A 24,183-nucleotide genomic window follows, 5' to 3' on the forward strand; every position below is an offset into this window, starting at 1 on the left:
AATATATGTCTTTTAAAATTTTAGTTCATGTAGATGTTCATGTGAGGGCGCCTGGGTGAGCATCAGAGTTGCTCTCGAGCCTTATTTATTTATTTATTTATTTATTTATTTTGGATTTTGTTTTTTTTCGAGACAGGGTTTCTCTGTAGCCCTGGCTGTCCTGGAACTCACTCTGTAGACCAGGCTGGCCTCGAACTCAGAAATCCGCCTGCCTCTGCCTCCCAGAGTGCTGGGATTACAGGTGTGCGCCACCACCGCCCGGCTATTTATTTATTTTTGAGACAGAGTCTCTCACTGAACCTGCCGCTCCCCTGCTTGGCTGGATTGACTGGTCAGCCAGTCTCCTCGTGACTCTACCTCAACAAGCAAGCATCACCACATTTCACTTTGATGTGAGTGCTGGCGATCAAACTTAGCTAGGGCGAGCATTTTACCAATGAAGCCATCGTCCCAAGGCACTGGTTATCCTTTTAGACGAAGTTTCTTTCTCTTATTAATCTCAGCATCATTGTCATATTATTTAAAATGATGGCATATAACTTGTGAGAAAAATCAGTTATTCAGAGTAGAGCTAGCACTTGATGTGCGTGTGAATCCATTCCTGATCACTGGGGGTGCTGAGCCCGTGCACTGTCGCCCATTGCTAAGCCGTCTTAGAACCCACAGACTTGGGCTGTTGGCCTTTAACCCCTCCTGGGTGTGTGATGGCCATTGGCTCCAGTGATGGAGGCTGTGCAGTCACTTTGGGGCTCTAAGCCTTAGAGTTCAGAAGGGCTAAAATATCACTTATACATTTATACGTTAAACTTCTGTGGCAAGCCCAGCCCAGCATGGAAACCCACCCTCTTCCCAAGGGCTTTTGGGAAAACTATCATGGGTGATATTAAGAGTAATCCCTTGAAATAGGGTAAGCACTGATTGAAAGACTGACCTTCTGTTTCCTGGTTTTCATTTTACATTGACTGCTAGGAAGCTTCAACTGACACTTAGGACCCATTTTTTGGTCACGTGTTTCAAGGGCCACCTTTATGTGTCCGCCTCAGCCTCACTTGGTTTATTTATTTTTTTCTGAGACAGAGTCTATTCAATCCTGGCTGGTCTGAAACTCAGTATGTAGACCAGGCTGCTTGGAAACCCCCAGAAACCCACCTGCCTGTGCTTCTGAGCGTTGGGATTAAGGGCAAAGGCTTCCACAGCTGGCTTCTCACACACCTTTGACGCTTGTATCTGTTGCATATGATGCTGGCTTTCACTGTGTTTTGGCACATGTGTACCACACACACAGTTTTTTCACTTCCCACAACCTCTCCCATTCCTCCCACCCCTTCCACGGCTCCTTTCTCTTAGGCAGGGCCCCCCCTCTCCTTCCAAGTCCTTTCTCAAAGTCTATATTCTGAATATGAAAGAAAATGTGGTATAGTCATCTTTCTGCACCTTGCTTCTCATGATGGCCATAATAGCTTCATCACTTACCCTGCAAATGATATCTTTTCATTCTTCTTAATGTCTCAATAACAGTCCACCTAGTGTCTATATCACATTTTCTTAATCCATTCATTTGTTGATGGGCATTGACACTGTGCAATTTGGCTATTGTTGATCACTTAACTTCATAATTTCTCACACTTTGTCGCCAATAAATTGCATGTATCTTCTAACCACTATGTTTAATAAAAGCAGTTTAAGGGCTTGATGCGTATAGATAACAGACTTACATCTCTCTCCCCTTCCCTTTCCAGAGAGTTCCGTGAATATGTCCTCACCAAAGGGAAGGGGCTCTCACCTTGTCACCCTTCCTGATGGTCCTGACCTGGAGCTTGCCGATAGCTTTCTTCGCTGCGTCTCCCAGTCGGCGCTGAAAAATGGAAAGCCACCTGTTAACAACAAAGACGTGTGATTCCCGTCTTCCCTTCTTACAGGCTGTCACAAACCGGAGCATCTGAAGTCATGCACACACCGCGTGAATGTCATGCGCAATGGGTGGCAGACACAGAGCCTGGCCATTTGCATGGCCCACGCAAACACTGTTGGATAGAGTTCCTTGTTCCAGGTTTTAGGCTCATGTGCCACAGGATTAGCATATGTAATAGAAACTTCCTAGCAGCGTAACGTCGCTTCAGGGTATGTCTGTACAGATGGGCAACTAGCAAAAGCCAAAGCATTCCCCAGCTTTGTTGAAATAGCTGTCCAGTGTGTGACAGGAGAGGACAGTGCTTCTTTTATGCTATCAAGGCCTTGTGCTTGCGTGTGCCTTTCGATTTGTTCATACAGACCAAGCGATGCAGCCTGCGATTCCATTGTCTTCTCCCTGTGCATGTATTTGAGAATGCTATCCATAGAGTAAAGGCGATGGCTCGGTATATAAAGCTGTTTTCAGGTAAGCTTGGGGATCTCAATGGAGAGTCATGGGACCCCTGTAAACGCTGCTGTAACATCCCAGGTTTGTAGCCCTAGAGCTGGAGAGTGGAGACAGGTGGATCCCGGGAGCTCTCTGGGCAGTCGTCTAGTCAATCAGTAAGTACCAGGTTCAGAGAGGAGAAATGGAGATTGACAAAGAAATGCCTACCTGCCTCTAGTCCCACTCACATTGAGTTACTATGTGTGTTTACTCATACATAAATGTGCACACACACATGAACATGTACATTTAAAGAACATGTATATTTAACACACACACACACACACAATTTAGAATTTAGGTTAGTAAATAATTACGAATCACATGCCGGGAGAACCATTAGCACCCATGCCAAGAAAGATCACATCATCCCCTGATATTGCATAGAGAAAATTGCTGCCCTGATGAGCCCTGCAGTGCTAAGGCAGTGGGAGAAGGGCGTGGGAATGAACTCGGTTGAGGGAAAAATGGTCTTTCTGTGTGCTCGCAAGTTCTCTGCACTTTGCCCTACTCTTAGAATGTGTGCGTCTGTCTTGCAAAAGACACAGCTGCAGCAGGGAGATGTATTTGAAGGACTCAAACTATTAACATGGAAACTGTCTTTTCTGATGATGGTGGTGGTGGCAGTGGCGGTGGCGGTGGTGGCGATGACGACGATGATGATGATGAACTTTCTTTACATCTTCTAGCAAGATCCTTTATTGAACACCCCAGTAGTGCCTCACAGGCACATACCACTGCAGTCCAGTATTTGTTTTAATGACAAACACCTGTTACATTATTTTTAACATTTTAATATTTAACAAAAGCCTATTTGTGCTTATTTTTGTATTCCATTGTTGCCCCGGCATATACAGTAAAGTTGCCTTCAATCATTGGCATCTTATCACCAAACACACACACATACAAACACACAAATTTTTATTTTGTCCTTTTGCTTTCTACTATGTAGCCTGGGTTGGTTTTGAACTCAAAATCTACTCATAGTTTCTGCAGACAAAATGAAAAATAATTTCCCCAATTCCTATCCAGTACTGCATATCCAGAATTATTTCCATAAATGATGAGTAAATAGAACATTCAAACAATAGACTTTTTTAAAGCATGGAAATAACCTGAGAAATCTAACTAGGAAATAGGAAAATTATAAATGATGCCTGCTGTAAGGCAGCAAGGTTGAGGAACTAACTGGGTGAAGCTGCCAGTCCTGACCAGCAGCTACCATGTACTGGAAAAAAAAAAGAAAATATTAACATTGTTTTTTTCTCAGGAGTAAATACCACAAGTCTGCAGGACCTTACATTTAAAATAAGATATCTGAACCCCAGAGAAAGAGATGCTGGGTCTTTCTGTTTTAAAAAATTGCAATTATATATATATATACATATACACATATACACATATACACATATATACATACATACATATATACATATATACATATATACATACATACATACATACATATATACATATATACATACATACATACATATATACATGGATACATACATATATACACATACATATATACATACATATATACATATACATACACACACATATATATACATACATACACACATATACATACATATACATACATATATAATATATATGAGTGTTTTGCCTATAAACATGGCAACATGGCTGTGGGTCATGTGGTGTTCACAGAGGCCAGAAGAAGACAAGGAACTCCCTGGAACTAAGGTTACAAATGATTATAACTCACCATGTTCATGCTAGGAATTGACCTTGGGTCCTATGAGAGAACAGCCAATGCTCTTAAGTGTTGAGCCAATCTCTCCAGTACCATGAAATGTTGCTTATTTTTGTTTCTAAAGTTCAGGAAATTTTGAAATTATGTTTAATTGTTATTTTAGAACACTGTGTTCAATTCAATCATTCAATTTAGAATTTTTGATTCCAATGAGTGAGTGGATAATTAAAGAGAAAATAGTATTTTCAAACAATTGCCACAGATCATTCTAAACTTCATCTAGACTATAAGAAATCTGTCTTCCTTCCTCTTTCTTCTCCTGTGTCACTTCACTGTGCCAGGGTCTCCCTAGGGACCCCAGGTCGGCAGGAAATTCCCCTTACCCCAATCATCTTCCTGACTGCAGAGATTAGAGGCATGTGCCCATGTACTACTGCATCTGGCTAAAAGTAATGCTTTCAAAACTATATTTCACTTCAAACAATTTTTTAGGAAATCACATATGCCCTTAAGCATGAGCATGTACGGTAAATTAGAAAAAGTCTTTACATTTTGACTGTTTAGTTTTACTTTTATCCACATCTACATTAAAATCGGAGAGCTTTATCTGTGGTCCTGGAGTTTGAACCCAGAGTCTTATGCATATCAGGCAGGCACAGTACAATTGAGCACCGCCTTTGACCAATGTTTGAAGACATTTCCTTCCTCCATGAGAAAAGGCTCTTTCTAGGCCCTTTAAAAGGACATTGCAAACCGACTTTCCAACAAACAACCAAACAACCAAACAACAAAACAATCAAAGTAAAGGTAAGACCCATTCAGGAAATGAGAAGCCAGTTGAGGGTGAGGCGCCTGGGATGATGGCCAACGAGACAGCCCAGGCTAAGGAACGAGAGGCTCCATTCCTGGCTGTTGTGTGAGCTCAGTTAGAAGGCAAAAGTGGCTTCCTGAAGGATTAAATCACGGAGGAGGTGGGCTCCCTAAATCCCCAGGACTGACCACCTGAGAGACAGAGAGTTAGAAATGGAGCAGTCATGGACTTGAGGCCTTGGACACTTCCCTTCTGGAAGTCTTGAGAAATCACATGGATCTCACAGGTGTGGCACCAACTGTGAGGCTGCTTTGGCAGACACTGGGAGGGAGGTTAACTGAAAGCAAGGTAAAGTTTAGCAGGTCTGCTTTCATAAGCATGTCTGACACTATTGCTACCTTAAACGTTTGGGTCATTTCCTGACCAGTCAGCGCATAGGTGCGTTAGTTATTTAAAAAAAACCCCGCATTCATCTGAAGCTGGTAGCCCTTCTTCCCCTTTAAGGACAAAGCCACCAAGATAAAGAGCTCCTAGGATTTGGAGCTGGAAAGATGGCTCAGCAATTAAAGTGCTTGGAAGACCTGAGACGGGATCCTGAACACTTAGGTAAAAAGCTGGGTGTGCTGAGCACACCTCTAATTGTAGTGGGGTAGAGTGGGGGAGGGGAAGGTTCAGGGGGTGGGATTCCTGGCAGGCAGTCTGGCTGAAATTCAAAGTCCAGGTCAGTCTCTGGCTTCCATATGTGTTCTTATGGGCAAATGCAAAGACACACTACATACATGTCCCTTGCCCTCTAAGAGCCACTAAGATTGACAGAGATACCATGCATCAACAGCTTTGAGCCTTTACAACATCCCGTCCTGGACTGGACTCTGGGATTGGAGTCTGTCTGTCTCTAGAGATTTCCCTAAACTGGCTGAGAACAGTAAGCCTTGGGCAATGAGCTTGCTCTTGAAAACACAGAGCTTATCTCCAAATGGGAACTGAATTGACCCCTGAGTGGTGAGGACTTTAACTTCCCCAGAGAGACAGTTCTGAGGTGATGACTGACCAAAGCCCACATTGACCAAAATGTGTAACTACCTATAAGCTTCTTGTCTCTTTAGCTCTAATCTTGGAGTCCATCCTCTGGATGAGAGTTAAAGGGTTCCACTGCCCCACCCCCACCCACCCTGCCAACCTCTGTTTTTTGTTTGTTTTCTTAATGTACACATGCTGAGTAGATTTCTTCCCTGGTCTCCCTGGTGATCTTGCTGGGTTTCTAGGGTAGGTGGCTGGATTTGATAAGTTAAATCTACCCAATGTCAGGTTCCCTATGTCCTTGGGACTCTGGTAGCAAAGGACATATTTCATCCAATTGTTCTGAGAAATATGCTGTCATAGATTCATCACTCTCTTGCTGCATTTTTTTTCTTCAAACCAGGCCTCACTCTGAACTTTTCAATAGATAATACCTCTTTGGAGGAGGAGGAGGAAGAAGAGGAGGAGGAAGACACCATTTTAGTAATGTTTTAGGAAAGATATGATGGCTAGCCCAAACTGGCAGGGACAGAACAGACAGTCCAGACTCCAGGGCACAGAAAACTCAATTTCTGAGACATCTATTATACACCATATGGTGATTAGGTAGCCAGGTATTGTGAGTTTTTTGTTTGTTTGCTTTTGTACATGGAATAATATAATAAAGGGGATAAAAGCACAATAAAAATTTATCCATTTGCATTATATATATATTATATTATATGCCAATGTTCATTTGTGTGTGAACATGCATGTGGGTATGCACCGTAAGATACCATCATTTCTGATGGTCTCTCATTGTTCTATACCCTGCCAACTAGCCTAGATAGACCAGCCAATGAGGCCTTGGGACCCGCCCATTTCTGCTGTCCCGGCATTGGGCATTGGGCCTGTAACCATGAACCAGCATGTTGGGCTTGTTTACGATTTTAATGTGGGTTCTGGAACTGGAACTCAGGTCTTTCTGGTTCCAAGACAAGCTTTTCATAGACCATGATTCCCTTAGTCTTTTTAGTGCTTTTCAAGAGACATGAAAATCACACAGAGAAAAAAATCGCCCTGCTTTCAATATTCTAAAAAAGTATACTTTTAAAACTAGTATTTGGGATTTCCAAAATGCAAATTTAGAGAGATGACAAGTACCACTGGGACCTCTTCAAGTTACTCATGTTCCACCAACAGCCCATACTGCTAGGCCCCAAAGCATAAACTATTTTGTTTGTTGAAACAGCATGCCAACATGAAACCCTGATTGTCTTGGAATTCAGTGTGTAGACTCAGACTCTGAGTGCTGGGATTAAAGGCATGTGCCACTACGTCCAGCCTGGACAGGAAACTTGTTCCTCTGCTGGCGGTACTGTTGGGAGATACTGAGATTCATGAGGATGCTGATGTGTGTCCTCGTGGCACCTATTGATGAGTTCACAGTCACCCTAAATATTTAGAGAACACGTTCATTGTAGTTTTTAATCAAACCCATGATCATGTATATTTAATATACTGTGCTGTATAGAAATGGAATAAATAACTTCTGTGTTTCCAGTCTAATATGGCTATTAATTTCAATGTGATGAACTGGAGGCAGGGGCATATCTTGTTTGCTCTCTCTTTATATCCCTTCCTCTTGCTGTCTAGCATTTTCTGTCTCTCTGTCTCTCTCTGTCTCTGTCTCTCTGTCTCTCTGACTCTCTGTCTCTCTGTCTCTCTCTCTCTCTCTACTTTTGTAGACAGGGTTTTTTCTATGTAGCCCTGACTATCCCAAAACTTGCTCTGTAGACCAGGCTGGCCTTGAACTCACAGAAATCCACCTGCCTCTGCCTCCTGAGTGCTGGGATGAAAGGCACGAACCATCGCCACCTGGCCTCTTTCTCTTATTCTCTTGTCACTTCACGGTTGCCATGAACCAAGCCGCTTCCTCTACCACATATTCTTGTTCCCGAGATGCTTTACTTGTGACAGACCCTTAGCAATGGAGCGAGACAACCTTGGCTTGAAACCTGTGAACCTCTGAGGTAAATCATCTTCCCTCCATATTCATCGTCTTCTTAGGTATTCTGTCACAGCAAGGAAGAGACACAAAGTGACAAGCCTCTTGTGCCTTGGAGTTCATCTCTCTTGCCTTCGGTTTGTTGGTTTGTTTGTTTCTTTGGTCTTTCATCTTGGTGGTCCTGAAGACTGGGTCCAAGACACCACATGTGCTAAGCAGATACGCTGCCATCCAGCTACATCCTTGGCTTTGAGTTTTCATGGGAACCAGATACAAAGTGGGAAGCAGCTGCTCTCAAACCCTGTGTTTCATGGAGTCAGAATAGAGACTGCGCATGTCGGGACCTGTGGTCTATCAAGAAACACAAGTTTTATTTTGTGATTCTCAGTTAAAGAATTGATGCTGGGAGACTTGGGGACCACTGTAGACAGACTGAAGAGCCACTGTGGTGTATACCATCCTTCCCTGTCAGGGTCATCCCCTGCCCCGTGTTGGTATGGCTGGTATGCTTACGGATGTCTTCTAGCACAAGGAATTTCAAATTCTACTTTTTAGTAAAGACTGTCAAGAGCAGGGCATGCTGGTAATTAGATTTATCCATCAACTTGCTCTATACAGGTTAAAAGAATCAAGGTTATTGGGGATTTTTTGACTGTAGTGAAGATAAATTGCTTTATGGAAGATAAGGATGAACTATATATTAAAAGAAAAAAGTCCTATAAATGTCCACAAGGTTGTTATGTGGTTACATACCCCATCAAACTCAAGGCATTAAAATGGCGATCTTCTAAATATTTAGGAAACTAGGGAAAAATTAGACACTTTCCTCTTGGTTTCCATAGTGTTAGAATTGCAGGGAAGGGGAGAACAGGTACATAACACTCAGATGTGGAACTTAGGAAGGCAAGATGTGGTGTTGGGCTCAGAAGACCTACCCACAGGTAGGGCTTCTTCTTTGATGTGCTCAGTCATTTGGCCCACAGGACACTTGGAGGCCCCAGAAAGAGTTTCAGAAGTCAAGTTTCACGTGGAACGTTTTCTGTTCCCCTGAAATAAGTCATAGAAGTCACAATTCCTCTTCTCCGAGGTGAGTCATAGGGGCGAGAGTTCCCCTTGAACAAAAACCCACATCAACACGGAACCTGCAAAGGTCACATTTGCTCTTCTTCCCTGAAAACCCTCACTTCTCAGAAGTCTGGCTTTACACGGGAGAAAGGAATGCAACACAGGAAAAAGTCTAGGACGAGTCTGAGCAGGCTGGGGCTGTTGTCCCCACCAGCCCACCACCAGGTGGTTGTGCTGATGGCGCGGTCACACTTCTATGTGGCTCCCCACTCTCCGTTGACCCTAAGGACAATGACAGACATCATCCCCAGGTCCTTTGGTCTTCTATGGAAGACCAATGCAAATTGATGATGTCTAGTTGATATATTGATTTCTTTAACTTTTCTTACATTAGTGTGCTGGTCATGGTCTTTATGAAGAGTGGGGAAAGACATTGCCCTACGTCATGGTAACAACATCCACAGTGGCGAGACTGGGAAGATACTAAGTCATATTTGCATAGGCCAGGCTCAGGACTCAGACAGACCTCTTGTCCCAAGTACCCACTCTTCAGGTGAGCCCCATCCTTCTAATGCTTAAACTGATGTTTCCCACACTTCTATATCCAGCTCTGACTTCTCTCCTGAGAAGCAGGCTCTTAGTGAAAAACCTCCCAGGGCATTTCTGCTCCAATAGCTGATAAGCTTCTAAATTTAATGTTGCCTAATACAGTGTTCAAACCAACCCCACTGGGCCTCTTCTGCCTTCTCCACTTGTAGTAGATGTTTGAAACTGAGCCAATTACGCCCTCAATTCCTGTTTCTCTTGAGCATATTTAGCTGTATGACTTCTGATCCAAAGTGAATCCCTCTTGTGAACACACCAAGATTTAATAATTTGTGTGATATTGTGGCATATAATACGAAACACACATTTTGCTCTTTATATTTTGTTCTTTATCTTAGTTCCCCTTGATAGATCCCTAAGTCCCTGTAATTTAATAATGAGAGCGGCAGTATGAACCAGTCCTGTTATTCCAAACGAGCACCTCGCAGTAGCCCCTGACTTTGTATTAATAATGTGGCTTTCAGAAGGTCCCTAAGGATGGGGCTGGCCACCTCAGAACTCTGTGGTTACAGGTGTGGGATGTGTAGACCTACCCCCATGTGTGCTCTGAGTGCAGCATTGTCTGCTGATGCTCTTACAACACAAGCTCTGTGCGGGCAGAGACCATGACTGTAATGTGTTGGAAACAAACCTATTCTCTCTCTCTCTTTCTCTCTCTCTCTCTCTCTCTCTCTCTCTCTCTCTGAAGAGAGCCTAAATGTTGAGTCTATCACCAATGAACAATGTCTTAATCTATGACTCCTATCCCCACAGAGGTAACAAAACCTCCTTGCATTCCCAAACACATTGCTAAACGTGTGGAAGCTGTCCCTCTCAGACAGGATAACAAAGTTCTATATTGTGCCTTCATTACTGAGCGTTCTGTCCCTCTCACTGGCTGTCTCCAAGCTGTAAGTTTTAGCATGAACAGATAAACATTAAGTCAAGAGCTTGCCTATGCACACTCTGTCATTCAGAGGTAAAGGTATGTATCCAAGACTTGACACACATGTAGAATAGGGCAGTCTGTGGGACTCCCTTACTTTGGGGGTCTGACTTTATTGTCATTTAGGAAAATATTTGTCTGTCTGGTTTGGGATGCTCTGGGCTCTGTGAACACATGATTTTTATCTACCTGGGTAAAGTCTCATGACTTAGATGATTGTTTACATGAGTACAATGCACATCAGAAGAGGGCATTGGATCCCATTACAGATGGGTGTGAGCCACCATGTGGTTGCTGGGAATTGAACTCAGGACCTCTGGAAGAGCAGTCAGTGCTCTTAACAGCTGAGCCATCTCTCTAGCCCCCATTGTTATTTTTCTTTTACTTTGCCTATATATTATTGTTTGAAAATTTTAAAATGCCCTGTGAAATATTAGTTTCTAACACAAAACAAATAACAAACAAACAAAAATACAAAATCCAACTAGATTTTTCCTCTACAGTGACATTTTTAAAAATGTGTTTTTGTTTTTAGGGAGGGCCTTGGTGTCTGTTTTGCTTTGAGGCCATGGCTGTGCATTAGCCGGTTCTTATGTTTATAAACCTTCCTTTCCTTGTAATTCTAGAGAAAAGTGGGAAAGACAATCCCATTTTGCTTCAAACTATGTCTTAAGAACTAAAAACCACACATCCAGATTTATATGTATAAGAAACAAGCTTTCACACTTAAATGCTATTTTCCAAGAATTATTTTCTCAGTCCATTAAAAATGACTATAGTGACTTCCTTCTGATAATGCCCCATATTTCTTTCTTTTTTTGAAAGAGGGTTGATTTTGAGACAGGGTTTCTCTGTGTAGCCCTGGCTCTCCTGGAACTCACTCTGCAGACCAGGCTGGCCTTGAACTCAGAACTTCACCTGCCTCTGCCTCCCAAGTGCTGGGATTAAAGGCATGTGCCACCACTGCCAAACTCCCCATATTTCTTGCTTGGTTCTCACAGTAGGAGACCAGGCCTGGAAGAGTATCACACTGCCCTTACATTTGAGGAAACCTGAATCTGGGCAGGAGAAACAGCTCATGCAAATTCGCTTCTGGGTTTCATTAAATGTTTGACCCATTCTGATTCCCAAGCTAGTGCCTTCAGCTACCACCCTATTTTAGGAAGCACAGCACAGTAGCCAAGTCTCTTCCCCACTCTTCTTTGTAGTTCTTAACCTCTACATCTTCATCTAAAAGGCCTTGCTATGAATACCCAGTGAAACTTACTGCATGGGCAGCTGTTTTGGCATGACCATCTCCCTGTACAGTATAGCAGGAGAAGCATCATTGTTGTGTATGATGCTGAGGACTTTTATTTTACAATTATAAACTCCAAGAAGCCCTGTAGACACCAACAACAGGCTAATTCCAGCCCAGTTCTTCTTCAAATACTTCATGGCAGGAAGTTTCCCCATGTGAAATGAACTCCTTTCCTCTTTTATCCCAGGCTGTGATCCTCTAAAGAACCAAAGACTCCCTTCTGCTGAAGGCCAGTGGTGCCTTAATAAAAATAAATGATTTAAGTCGGCTTGCAGCTTTTATAGATACAGCTTGCACAGCTGTCACATTCTGTTCAGTAGACTGGAACATTGTCTATCAAAAGATATTTTTTCCTCTAAGTTCTTATTCTATCCCTAAAAGGGCTAAAAATATAGCATTTACGTTGATCAGGAAACAGGGCTAACTTTTAAAATGGTCTCATCACCAAGGGATCTTGGTGATAGCGTGCTGTAATTCAAGGGAAGTTAACAAATATTTTACAGAGCAGGCATGGGCCTAGATGGACATGGGTACTCCGTCTATCTGAAGAAGCCAGAGTGATCAAAACGATTATACAACCAATTCAAGGTTTAACTAGTTCCTAGCTAACTAGTTAACTAGTTTAAAGTTTCATTCTTCCCTTAAGCACTAACTGGCTGCTTAGATTATCCATGGGCATTAAACCCATGTTTTTATTTACAGCTGTCTAATCAGCTGGTGGCTATCTTTTAAATAACCAATGTACAAACATTTACTTTATATGGACCCTTATAGGAGCCAGCAGGACCATCCATGTTCATTACCTTGTGTCTAACTGGCATTATAAGCATCACTGCTGCAGACTATCTAGTGGGAACACAGAATTGGACTTGCCCGTAGCCATCCAGCAACCAACAGGACTATAAGAATAGCTGCTGCTCCCTAGCAACCACTATCAAAATTAAATATCTAGTCTTGGTCAAAATCCCAGTAAAGTTGGGCTAAGTTGACATTTACAAAAATTATGTTTTGTAACAGGAGAAAATATCTTGACCTATAAAGCTGAATGGAAGATAATATGGTGGAAAATTACTTTTAAACTCTTATTAAACTGGGAATATTCCCTTAAATACTATTGGAAGAGAGGATATCTCGCCATGCCAGTCTCGTTTATTCAGACAGATTATTAGACATGCCAGAGAAATCAAAGAGGATGTTTAAAATTAGAAACAATTAAGCCAGCACATTAATGATTATACACCAGTGAACAGCACATGAAGACTGTGTCAGATTGGCAGTGAAGATTTAACTGTGCTCCTGGAGACCAAGGAGTCAAGAGACAAGGAAAAACACAACTGTACTTAGAGAAGAGATTCAACACCACACTTATGAGCTTCTCCTGAGTGACCCTAGAAGTGTGAAAACAGTTATAACACAAACAGAAGATAATGTGACAGAGACGGCCAGGAGGGACAGATGTGTGGTGTGCAGTAGAGCTGTGGTTCTTGCGGGGTCGTTAGGAAAGGAGGATTACCGCCCTAGGAGACGCAAGGGTGTTATCAACACATGCTGGTTAGGAGAGTGGCAGGCCATCCTAGAAAAGGTTGCACCTCTGCTTCATTCTTTGTAATGAAAAGCTTGGTAAGACTCAATTAGAAAAGGGAAGAAAATGAGGTGGATGAAGAGAGAATATGTTCCTAAAGTTTTGGTTAATTATACCAGCTCCAGTGATAGATTCAAAACTGGATTGACTCAGTCACTTAACAACAGCAGTGCATCTTCATGCATCAAAGCACTGCAGATAAAGTCAAAGATGATGGAATCTGGGGGAATGCAACCCCATATTATAAAAATCTCATTAATTTCCTTGACCAATAAGTGTTTGATATGTACCAATAAGAAAGTTTCCAATAGCTCAACTGAAGAAACATCAGATCACAGAAGTAGGTACTTAACAGAAACTCCATATTTTACATTGCACTTGAAAATGTTTTAGCTTTATTTTAATTTTGCAGGGGTGATGCCATTGACTGGAAACCTAGCATGGCAGGGGGTGGGCTGCTTGCTTAGGATGTGCAAGGTCATGGTTTCAATCTCCTGCATCACAGGAATAAAGCAAAACAAAAAGAGTAACACTATTCATTGAAACACAGTAAAAAGCTGTGACATTCCTTTGGTGAGGATATAGAAAGCTGTTTCTTTTTCTTTTAATTTGTGTATGTGTGTCCATATCTCTGTCTCTCTGCCTCTCAAGTGTATGCATGTGCACATATGTGTGTGCTTGTCCTGAGAGGTGTATGCAGAGACCTTGCTTTGTGGGAGTCAGTTCTCTCCATGTGCTCTGTGGATTCTAAGGACTAAATTCAGGTTATCAGGTTCAGAGTCAAGTACCTTTGCCTAGACTTAATGTTCCCAGCAAACTACTTTTAAATATTGTTGGTTGAATTATAAATTGGTTCAATAGTTTTTGGAAGACAGAATTGTAGTCATCATAGTTTAAATACATAAAGTCTTAGCAGTTAAACTTCTAGGATTTGCTTCATAGATATATTAAAAAGTATGCTAAGTAGGACACACACATATATATGTATATATATATATGTCTTATTTGAAAACATGTTCGTTGATAGTTTTAATTAATGATTATAAATATGGATTAATGAATACTACATATGAAGGCAGTGGAATGATAGGTGCTCATGAGAAGTGAGAAGGCTGTTTGATTTTATCTTGTGATGAGTTAATCTCTGTGATCATTAATCTCCAAGGTGAAGAGGGGAAAAGGTGCAGGGTTGAGCATGCTCTCACTCTGTTTAAAATGTGTTTATATATGTAAGTATGTATATATGCATATATACACATGTAGACACGTGTAAAACGTCCCGAGAAGATACTCTATGGAGTAGAAGTACCCAGGTAGCACTCACATGGAAAGAAATTGCTTTGCATCCCGTTGTACAACATCCACATATATGTATATATGTTCAGAAATTAACTGCTTTAAAACAGCTATTTTAAAAAATAAAAATCTCGTCCCACCCCCTTAATGTTCCCAAGGTGGCAATCCGGGTTCTTTTGGAGTCAAGTTGTCACCATTAGTAACAGGCTGTCACCTGTCTGCCTCCCCTCCTGCCTCCACCCTACTTCTGCTTAAAGAACCAATTGTTTACAATGCTCAGTGGGTGGGAGTGGGGATGTCTTATCAGCACCTTGTGGAGGGACAACACCCGCAGAACATCAGAGTTCAAATGCACAAGCACAACCGAAATTGGCATGTGTGGGGCAGAGTCGGAAGACACTTGCAGTCTCATCCTGTGACTTGGGAGGGACGAGGCACATACCATGACACTCGCAGTTTGCACTGAGTCTACAGAAAAGCCGTGCTTTTCTTAACGAGCTGTCACTCACCTGGTTCCTGTCCCTGGCACTCGCATACCGAAACCTCTGGATATAATAAAAGACCAGCCACGCCAGAGAAATGATCATCAGGACAATGAAGGAGATGGAGACAAAGACAACCGACGTGCGGCTCACGTATTTTTGCAAGTTCCGGGTGCCGATGGTGATGTACATGGTCACGGTGACGTTCCTTTCCAGCAGGCTCACTATCTCCTTCCCTTTGGGCTCAGGAATCATTATAGCCACGATGTCTTCCACACCTGTGGCGAGAGGGGCGAGGAAGCGGGCAGTGAGGGTTGGGTGAGGGGGATCAGCAGAGCGAAAGGTTTGGGAGGGCACTAAGTGATGGCACAGCTTCCTGTTAGCCAGGGCTAGGCCATTTTGTAAAGTGCCATCATTCTGACTGACAATTCCCCAAACTACAGTCACTTGGTCTTCAGGATTAAAAGTCATTTTATGACTTTCCCATTACCACCACTCTAAGGAGCCCCAAGCACTTCACAGAGTCCCTGCCCTGTAGGCTGTCTGATTCAAGGTGTTAATAACTCTGCTAAGAAAATTTTCTTACTCCAAAGTGCAACCTGACTCAGTGTTCCTCTTGGATCCCAAATCTAACAAAACCTTTCACATCCAGGAATCTTATTCAAAGCTTATTCAAACACCTAATAGTCCCCACTGCTACACACACACACCCACAACCCCCCCACACCATTATGCAGACACACCACACACACACATATATCACACATACATACCACACATACACACCACACATACATACCACACACACAAACACACACACACTGTACATATAATCACATGCATACATACTCCCTCACATACATACATATACCACATACACATCACACCACACCACATGTACACATACTACATACCACATACTACAAGCACACATACACACATATACATCATACACACATATACACACACACCACACACACACCACACACACAAACATACTACACACACAATCACACATACCACATATTACACACCATGTGCACAAACACACACATAGACACATACCCTACATGTACCACACATACCCCACATATACTACACATACCACACACACACACCCAACATTATACAGACACACCACAGATACATATACATATTACACATACATATCACACATACATGCCACACACACCACACACACAATCACATACACACCCCCACATACATCACACCACACCACATGTACACTTACTACACACCACACACAACAAATACACACACACACACACATACATACACACACACACACACACCCATACACCACACACACACACACACACACACACTTCACACACACAAACACATACCACACAATCACACATACCGTGTACTACACACCAAGTGCACAAACACACTCATACACACATTTCTCACATGCACCACACATACCACACACATACTATACATACCCCCCCTACACACACCGACCAAGTTGAAATTATACTGTCTAAGGTGCTGCCCTGAATCTGGTCAGAGTGGATCCTTCCAGAGATCCCCTGAAAAGAGTAAAAGGAGTTTCTACTCCACGGCAAGGCGTCAAATGCTCAGCTCCCTGCCACCAACAACAGTGCTCTTTCCCTTTCCCCTCACTATGAACTCTGTAAACACTCAATTACAGATCCCCAAGTACCATATTTTAAAGCAATCTACACACACACACACACACACACACACACACACACACACATACACACACACACAATGTGAGAACCCAAGCAAACAAAGCCAGGGATTCTTAAAGAGCTCCAACAGGTTTGTCTAACTGATACAATGGTCTCAGAGCTATTTTCTGGTTATTTTACTCAGTCTCATGTAAACAGCTATGTGACCTCATGCCAAGCTGAGAGAAGATAAAGTTAGCTAATTGTTGAGTAATGTCACCTCTTTGTCATATACTTCCACCAGTGCCTTGTTACCACACAGCTTGAAGGAAGAGGCTCTTTCTTTGGACCTCAGCCATATGGGTCATTGTCCTATGTCATGAAATTGCGTGAGAGGTATGTCTAAGGAAGTTGTTCTAAGAACTTCTGCACACGGTCTTTTCATACACATATGACACCAGATTCAAAGGAGCCAACCCAACCTGTCACTGTGGCTGGCACATGGATCAGAATCCCAGAGTTCAATCTGGAGGGAAAGCTGTAAACTGATTGGTCTACACAGCCCCACTTCTGGGTAGAAGTATCCTGTTACCTGAGGGGATTAAATTAAATGGAACCTGTTTACTATTTAACATGTTGTAGATTCAGGGAAACCCTGCTATAGGTGATGCTCACAGGCATCACTAGGCAGCAAGCTGGGACTGTGTCACTCAGCTAGGCAGAACCAGATTGCATGCACACGTGTGCCTGCGTGTGTGAGTGTGTGCGTGCGTGCGTGCATGCGTGTGTGTGTGTGTGTGTGTGTGTGTGTGTGTGTGTGTGTGTGTGTTGCAAGCAGGGGGATAAGCTGTGTTATAAGTCTCTTTGACTCTTCCCTCTAGTCTTCCATATCCTTGACAGTGCTTCACTTGGGCTGATTAAGCATTTTAAAAGTCAACTGCTATAGACACATTTATTTCTTACTATGAAACATTCATCGCAAAACCCCATCAGCCCACAGACACACAGAAGCAGACTAGCCACAGCTTATGTACTTTCAACCTTCCTATCATTGTTGCATTGATGTTGTAAGACTATCAAGCACTGGTGAGCACTCAACTTCCTGTACTGAAGAAGACAGCATATTCAACAAATGGTGCTTCCTTAAGGGGCAGTCAGCATGGAGAAGAATACAAATTGATGCATTCTTATCTCCTTGTACAAAGTTCAAGTCCAAGTGAATCAAAAACCTCCACATAAAACCAGATACACTGAATCTATTAGAAGAGAAACTGGGAAAGAGCCTCAAACACATTGGCACAGGGGAAAATTTCCTGAAGAGAACAACCAATGGTCCAGGATCCACTATAAACAAATGGGATCTCATAAATTGAAAAGCTTCTGTAAGACAAAACTCACTTGCATCAGGACAAAACCACAACCTACAGGTTGGGAGAAGATCTTAAACAACCCTACAGTCGATAGAAGACTAATATCCGATATATAGAAGGAACTCAAGAAGTTAGACTCCAGAGAACCTAATTAGTGGTATTAAAAATGGGATACAGAGCTAAACAAATAATTCTCAACTGAGGAATCTTGAATGGCCAAGAAGCACCTAAAGAAATGTGCAACATCCTTAATCATCAGGGAAATGCAAAGCAAAATGACCCTGAGATTCCACCTCACACCAGTCAGAATGGCTGAGATAAAAACTCAGGAGTCAGCAGATGCTGGAGAGGATGTGGAGAAAGAGGAACTCTCCTCCATTGCTGGTGGGATTGCATGCTAGTACAACCAACTACTCTGGAATTCAGTCTGTCAGTTCCTCAGATAATTGGACATAGTACTACCTAAGGACCCAGCTAGACCACTCCTGGCCATATACCCAAAAGATGTTCCAACATATAACAAGGACACATGCTCCAATATGTTCATAGAAGCCTTTTTTTATAATGTCCAGAAGCTGGAAAGAACCCAGATGTCTTTCAACAGAGGAATGGATACAGAAAATATTCATTACCCAGTGTAATACTGCTCAGCTATTAAAAAAATAATGATTTCATGAAATTTACAGGCAAATGGACATAACTAGGAAATATCCTGTGTCAGGTAAAACAGTCACAAAAGAACACACACGGTATATACTCACTGATAAGTGGGTATTAGGCAAAAAGCTCGGAATACCCATGATGCAACTTACAGACCATATGAAGCTCAAGAAGAAGGAAGACCAAAGTGTGGATGCTTCAGTCCTACTTAGAAGGGGGAACAAAATAATCACATGAGGCAGAGGGTGGGGGGTGGATTTGGAGGAAGAGAGGATGGGGAGAAGAAAAATGTGTGTGTGTGTGTGTGTGTGGCAGGATCAGGTGTGGGAGGAGACAGGGGAGATATACAGAGAGTCAGGAAATTGAACAGAGGTGTGTAGCAATGGGGAATGGGGGCCTGGGGGTAGCCAACAGAAAGTCCCCAAATACCAAAAAGCAAGAGGTTCCCAGGACCCAACAGGGATGACATTAGCTGAAACACCCAACAAAGGGGAAGAGAGAGAGAGAGAACCTGTAGAGACCATATCCAGAGAGCGGTTGAAGGATGGGGCCATCCACCCTTCTCAAAATTTTAACCCAGAATCACTCTTGTCTAAAGGAAACACAGGGACAAAGAGTGGAGCAGAGACTGAAGGAAAGCCATCCAGAGACTGCCCCACCTGGGGACCCATCCCATATGCAGACACCAAACCCAGACACTATTGCTGATGTCAAGAAATGCTTGCTGACAGGAGCCTGATAGAGATGTCTCCTGAGAGATGGATGCAGATTGATTTGGATGCTTCCAGCCAACCATTGGGCTGAGCAAGGGGACCCCAGTGGAGGAGTTAGGGGGAAGACTGAAGGAGCTGAAGGGGTTTGCAACTAGGAAGAACAATATCAACCAATCAACCCCCCCTCCCCAAGAGCTCCCAGGGACTAAAACACCAACCCAAGAATACACGTGGAGGGGCCCATGGCTCCAGCTGCATATGTAGCAGAGGATTACCTTATCTGGCGTCAATGGGAGTGGAAGCCATTGGTCCTGTAAAGGCTCCATGCCCCAGCATGGGGGAATGCTAGGGTGGTGAGGTGGGTGGGGGAGCACCCTCATAGAAGCAGGGGGAGGGGGTGGGCGAGGGGGTTTTCGGAGGGGAAACTGGGAAGGAGGATAACATTTGAAATGTAAATAAATAAAATAAACAATAAAAATAAACAATAATAATAATAATAATTAAAAGAATTCTCAAGCTGATTGTTTGAATTTGAACTTGGCAGAATTTATCCAGTCTGGTAGCCCCTTCTCATGTGTCTGTTCTGGCTAATGGCTACATGCGGGCTGGGGTTTTGTGAGGGATTAAGGCCGCTCCCAGGTTTTGGCTCTGCAGAATTATGATCTTCTTTGTACTTTGGACTAAGCCAGCCTGGGTGTGGGGTTCATCCCAGAGCTACAGTTATTTTAGAGAGATACTGGAGAGAGGGTCATGATTTTCTAGTTTATATTCCCTAGGCATGCTTATTTAAAGCTCTTGAGTAGAGATTTGGAGAGACAGGATGTGGGGGTAAATTAAGAGGCTTGCCACACCCAGGTAAGAACAAATTTATATTTTAATAGCCAAACTAATATATCCCTTAATCGCTTCCAGTTTTGATGCTTTGGTTTTTAAAAGGTTTATTCTCATTCAAGATCACAGCACTACTCATTTAAAAACAGTTTTTCTAAGCCATATAGTTTTACTTTCCATATTTATGTCTTTAGCAATCAAATTGTGGTTTGGTAACAAACACGGTATTTATTCAGCTTTCTTAATGGATAAACAGAAAGGATGGAGATTAGTGTGTGATTTAGTTCCCTCCTAAGTTCTCGGCTTTATTTTGTAGCCTGTGTTTTCTGTGAGGTTGACCTACATTTTGCTGAACCTGCCCCAGGCTTTTAGTCTTAAAGCTTTTAACCTGTTTCCTACCTGGAGGCCTGAATGCCCTGGCGCTATTCACCCTACCTCCAGCCTACAATTTTCCTGTTAGGATTCATGCTTGAGAGGCCGGAGAGTATTGTCATTAAGACTTTCTCTCTCTGAAACAGACAGTGTGCTTCAATCCTGTGCGGCACTTTAGAAATAGGCACTGGAAGTTTTGGATGCTGCAAAGCTCTAAATTATTCATTATCCTTTTCCAGGGATCTGAGAAAACATTTTCTCTTTCTGCAGGGTAAGGTATAATTAACTATTTTAAACTGTTTGTTTTAAACCTAAGTGCATAGGGACTGCTTATTGTCTCTGAAACTGTGGGGACTTCGGGACACCCAACATCCTCTGAAAAGGAGAAAAGTAGACTTGGTAACGGGGTTGGCCATTCATCTGGGCGGGAATCTTACTCATTTCTGAGATTTTTAATAACTCAGGGATGGTAATGAAGAAAAGGGTTAGATTCTCAAAGTATTTCTCTTTGTACTTTAGACTGCATACCATGTACAGTAGAGTTATCCTGGGGATATGAATTCATCGCAATGGGAGTAGTAATTGAAAACTGGATACCTAGGGGCTTGAGAGAATGCTCAGTGGTTAAGGGCCCTTGCTGCTTTTCTAGAGAATCTGAGTTCAATTCCCGGCACCCACATAAGGGTCTTACAGTTGCTTATAATTCCAGTTCCAAGGGATCTGATGTGTTTTTCTAGCCTCTGTGGGCTTTTGAATGAATGCACACATTGCACATAAATTCATGCAGGCCTACAAATTAGTAATAACAAAAATAAATTGGGTGTCTAAGGTATCTCAAAGCAAAACAAAGCAAGCCAGCAATCAAAAAAACCTAAACTGGTATAGAGTTAACTTAACTTGGATGCAGTATTCTATTAGGTGCACAAAATCCAGGCAGAGAAACTGTTGGAGGACCTAATTCATTTGACATGTCCTGGTGTGATCAGTCACACTCTTCCCAGATTATTACTTCATCCCAGATGTCTATCTGCAGCAGAAGTTTAACTGTGGATATAGGAAGGCTAGGAAGGGAGAGAAGCAGGAGCTGGTGGGGTGTGGCAGGGCTGAGGAACCACGGGCACAGCCCGGGGTTCACTGCCACTCTACTGATACAGTTTGTATCTATGAGACACATGGACACAGACAACGGAAGTGACATACACCGAGAGCAGATTTTGTGTGGATAAAACCCACACAGACCAAACTATTTGGGTAATTTTATGTTTATTGTGACACCATGCCAAATGCCTCCTCAGTAAAAATGCCTCAGCCTAACAACTGTGTTCCTCCCAAATGTACCTCAGGCTTTGGAGTGGTAAGTGACTACTGTTACGCGAGTCCTGCGTATTCTGGAAAACCTCTTCAGTGAGAGATAATAACGTGTGACCAGGACAGACAGCACTCAGTTGGCAGAAGCACCATGTATTTTAGGGCTTTCTCTGTCTACGACAGCACTCGGCAGCCATGGTCTCACTTGATATGTGTGAGTGAGTGAGTGAGTGTGTGTGTGTGTGTGTATGTGTGTGTATCAGGAATCCAAAGCTTATCAAGTCTGAGAGTGTTTAATGATGAGAAAGCCTCGAGTCAGGCTGTGTAGTCATTGCATTAGTGACATCTCTAGGACACCAGCAGGGTGCAAAGCACTGCATTAAGCTTGCTGCCTTCTTCCCCTATGCGCCTGAGGTGGTGTGAACATTTCTATATCGCCCATTTCCCCAGTCTGTGCTTTAGTCTGTCTTCTTCTTAGCTCTCTAGGATTTAGGCAATTATAATAAAAGCATTCAGCATTCATTTGTAAATATTTTCTACTTAAACATTTAAAATAGTTCATTTAAAAGACGTAGTCTGCTTCTGATTGCTGTCAAATCTCAAGTGGGATATAGATTTTAGAACAGGAAAGTACCACATAAACTCAACATTATTACTTTCTGCACCAACCAACATCTTTAATATACACGGATATGTAACTTCAAAGTCAAGCTCTCCCAAATCGATCCAGCATACATTAAGATAGTTTTCATGCCCATGTGGAATTTATTCAGGCATGAGGATGATTTAATGTCAGACAAAAAAAAACATTGTGACAATTTTTGGAATATTAATAAGTTATAGGAATGATGCACATCTATCTTGCATAGCTTGCTATGTGTCTGTACTGTTTAGCTGGGCATATTCAAGCAGTATAAATGCTAATACCTCTCAGTCAGCCATTGAACTGAGCACAGGGTCCCCAATGGGGGAGCTACAGAAAGGACTCAAGGAGCTGAAGGGGTTTGCAGTGCCACCGGAGGAACAACAATTTGAACCATCCAGTACTCCCAGAGCTCCCACCAACCAAAGACAACCCATTGTGGGACCCATCCACCTAGTCGCATATGCAGTAGAGGATGGCCTTGTTGGACATCAAAGGGAGGAGAGGCCCTTGGTCCTGGAAAGGCTTGATGCAGCAGTGTAGGGGAATACCAGGACAGAGAAAGAGGAGAGGGTTGATTGGGGAACAGAGGGAGGGGAGATGGCTTATATAGGATTTTGGGGGTGGGGAACCAGGAAAGGGGAAATCATTTGAAATGTAAACAAAGAATATATGTAATAAAAAATAAAATTAAAAAATTAAAAAAAAGAAAAGAAAAATGTTAATACCAAGACTTTCTTTCAGCTAGATGCTGCCACATGCTAACTATTTGGCAACTGAGGTGTGAATGGATGCTTCTACGTCAGGGTCTTATTCTGCAAAGGAAAGGAAGAATAGCAGCCGTGACGATGTCTACTATTTAGTAAAACATAAGATTCAAGTGAACAGGGTCCTCAGGAAGTGTCATGCCCAGTTTTCTGAGGAACCGCCAGACTGATTTCCAAAGTGGCTGTACCATCTTGTAACCCCACCAGCAGTGGAGGAGTGTTCCTCTTTCTCCACATCCTCGCCAACACCTGCTGTCTCCTGAGTTTTGGACCTTAGCCATTCTGACTGGTGTGAGGTGAAATCTCAGGGTTGTTTTGATTTGCATTTCCCTAATTAATGATTAATGATGTTGAACATTTCTTAAAGTATTTCTCAGCCCTCCAAAGTTCTTCATGTGAAAATTCTTTGTTTAGGTCTATACCCCACTTTTTAATGGGGTTATTTGGTTCTCTGGGTTCTACCTGGGCATATACCCAGAGGATTCTTCAGCATGCAATAAGGACACATACTCCACTATGTTCATAGCAGCCCTATTTGTAGTAGCCAGAAGCTGGAAAGAACCTGGGTGTCCTTCAACAGAGGAATGGATACAAAAAATGTGGTATATTTACAGCCATTAGAAACAATGAATTCATGAAATTCTTAGACAAATGGATGGAGCTGGA

At 42.6% G+C, this 24,183-nt stretch overlaps 1 protein-coding gene across 1 annotated transcript in view; it reads right to left on the reverse strand.

The window, feature by feature from the left end:
* Rnf150 (ring finger protein 150) overlaps positions 1 to 24,183 on the reverse strand; it is a 215,968-nt gene that overhangs the window by 72,921 nt on the left and 118,864 nt on the right. The window contains exons 2-3 of the mRNA XM_052166303.1: positions 15,220 to 15,470; positions 1,784 to 1,855 (exon numbers count right to left, since the gene is read on the reverse strand). Coding sequence (XP_052022263.1) covers positions 1,784 to 1,855; positions 15,220 to 15,470 — 323 coding nt within the window. The remainder of the gene's footprint in view (positions 1 to 1,783; positions 1,856 to 15,219; positions 15,471 to 24,183) is intronic.

This window comes from Apodemus sylvaticus, chromosome 21, assembly GCF_947179515.1.
Source record: "Apodemus sylvaticus chromosome 21, mApoSyl1.1, whole genome shotgun sequence".
Lineage (NCBI taxonomy): Eukaryota > Metazoa > Chordata > Mammalia > Rodentia > Muridae > Apodemus > Apodemus sylvaticus.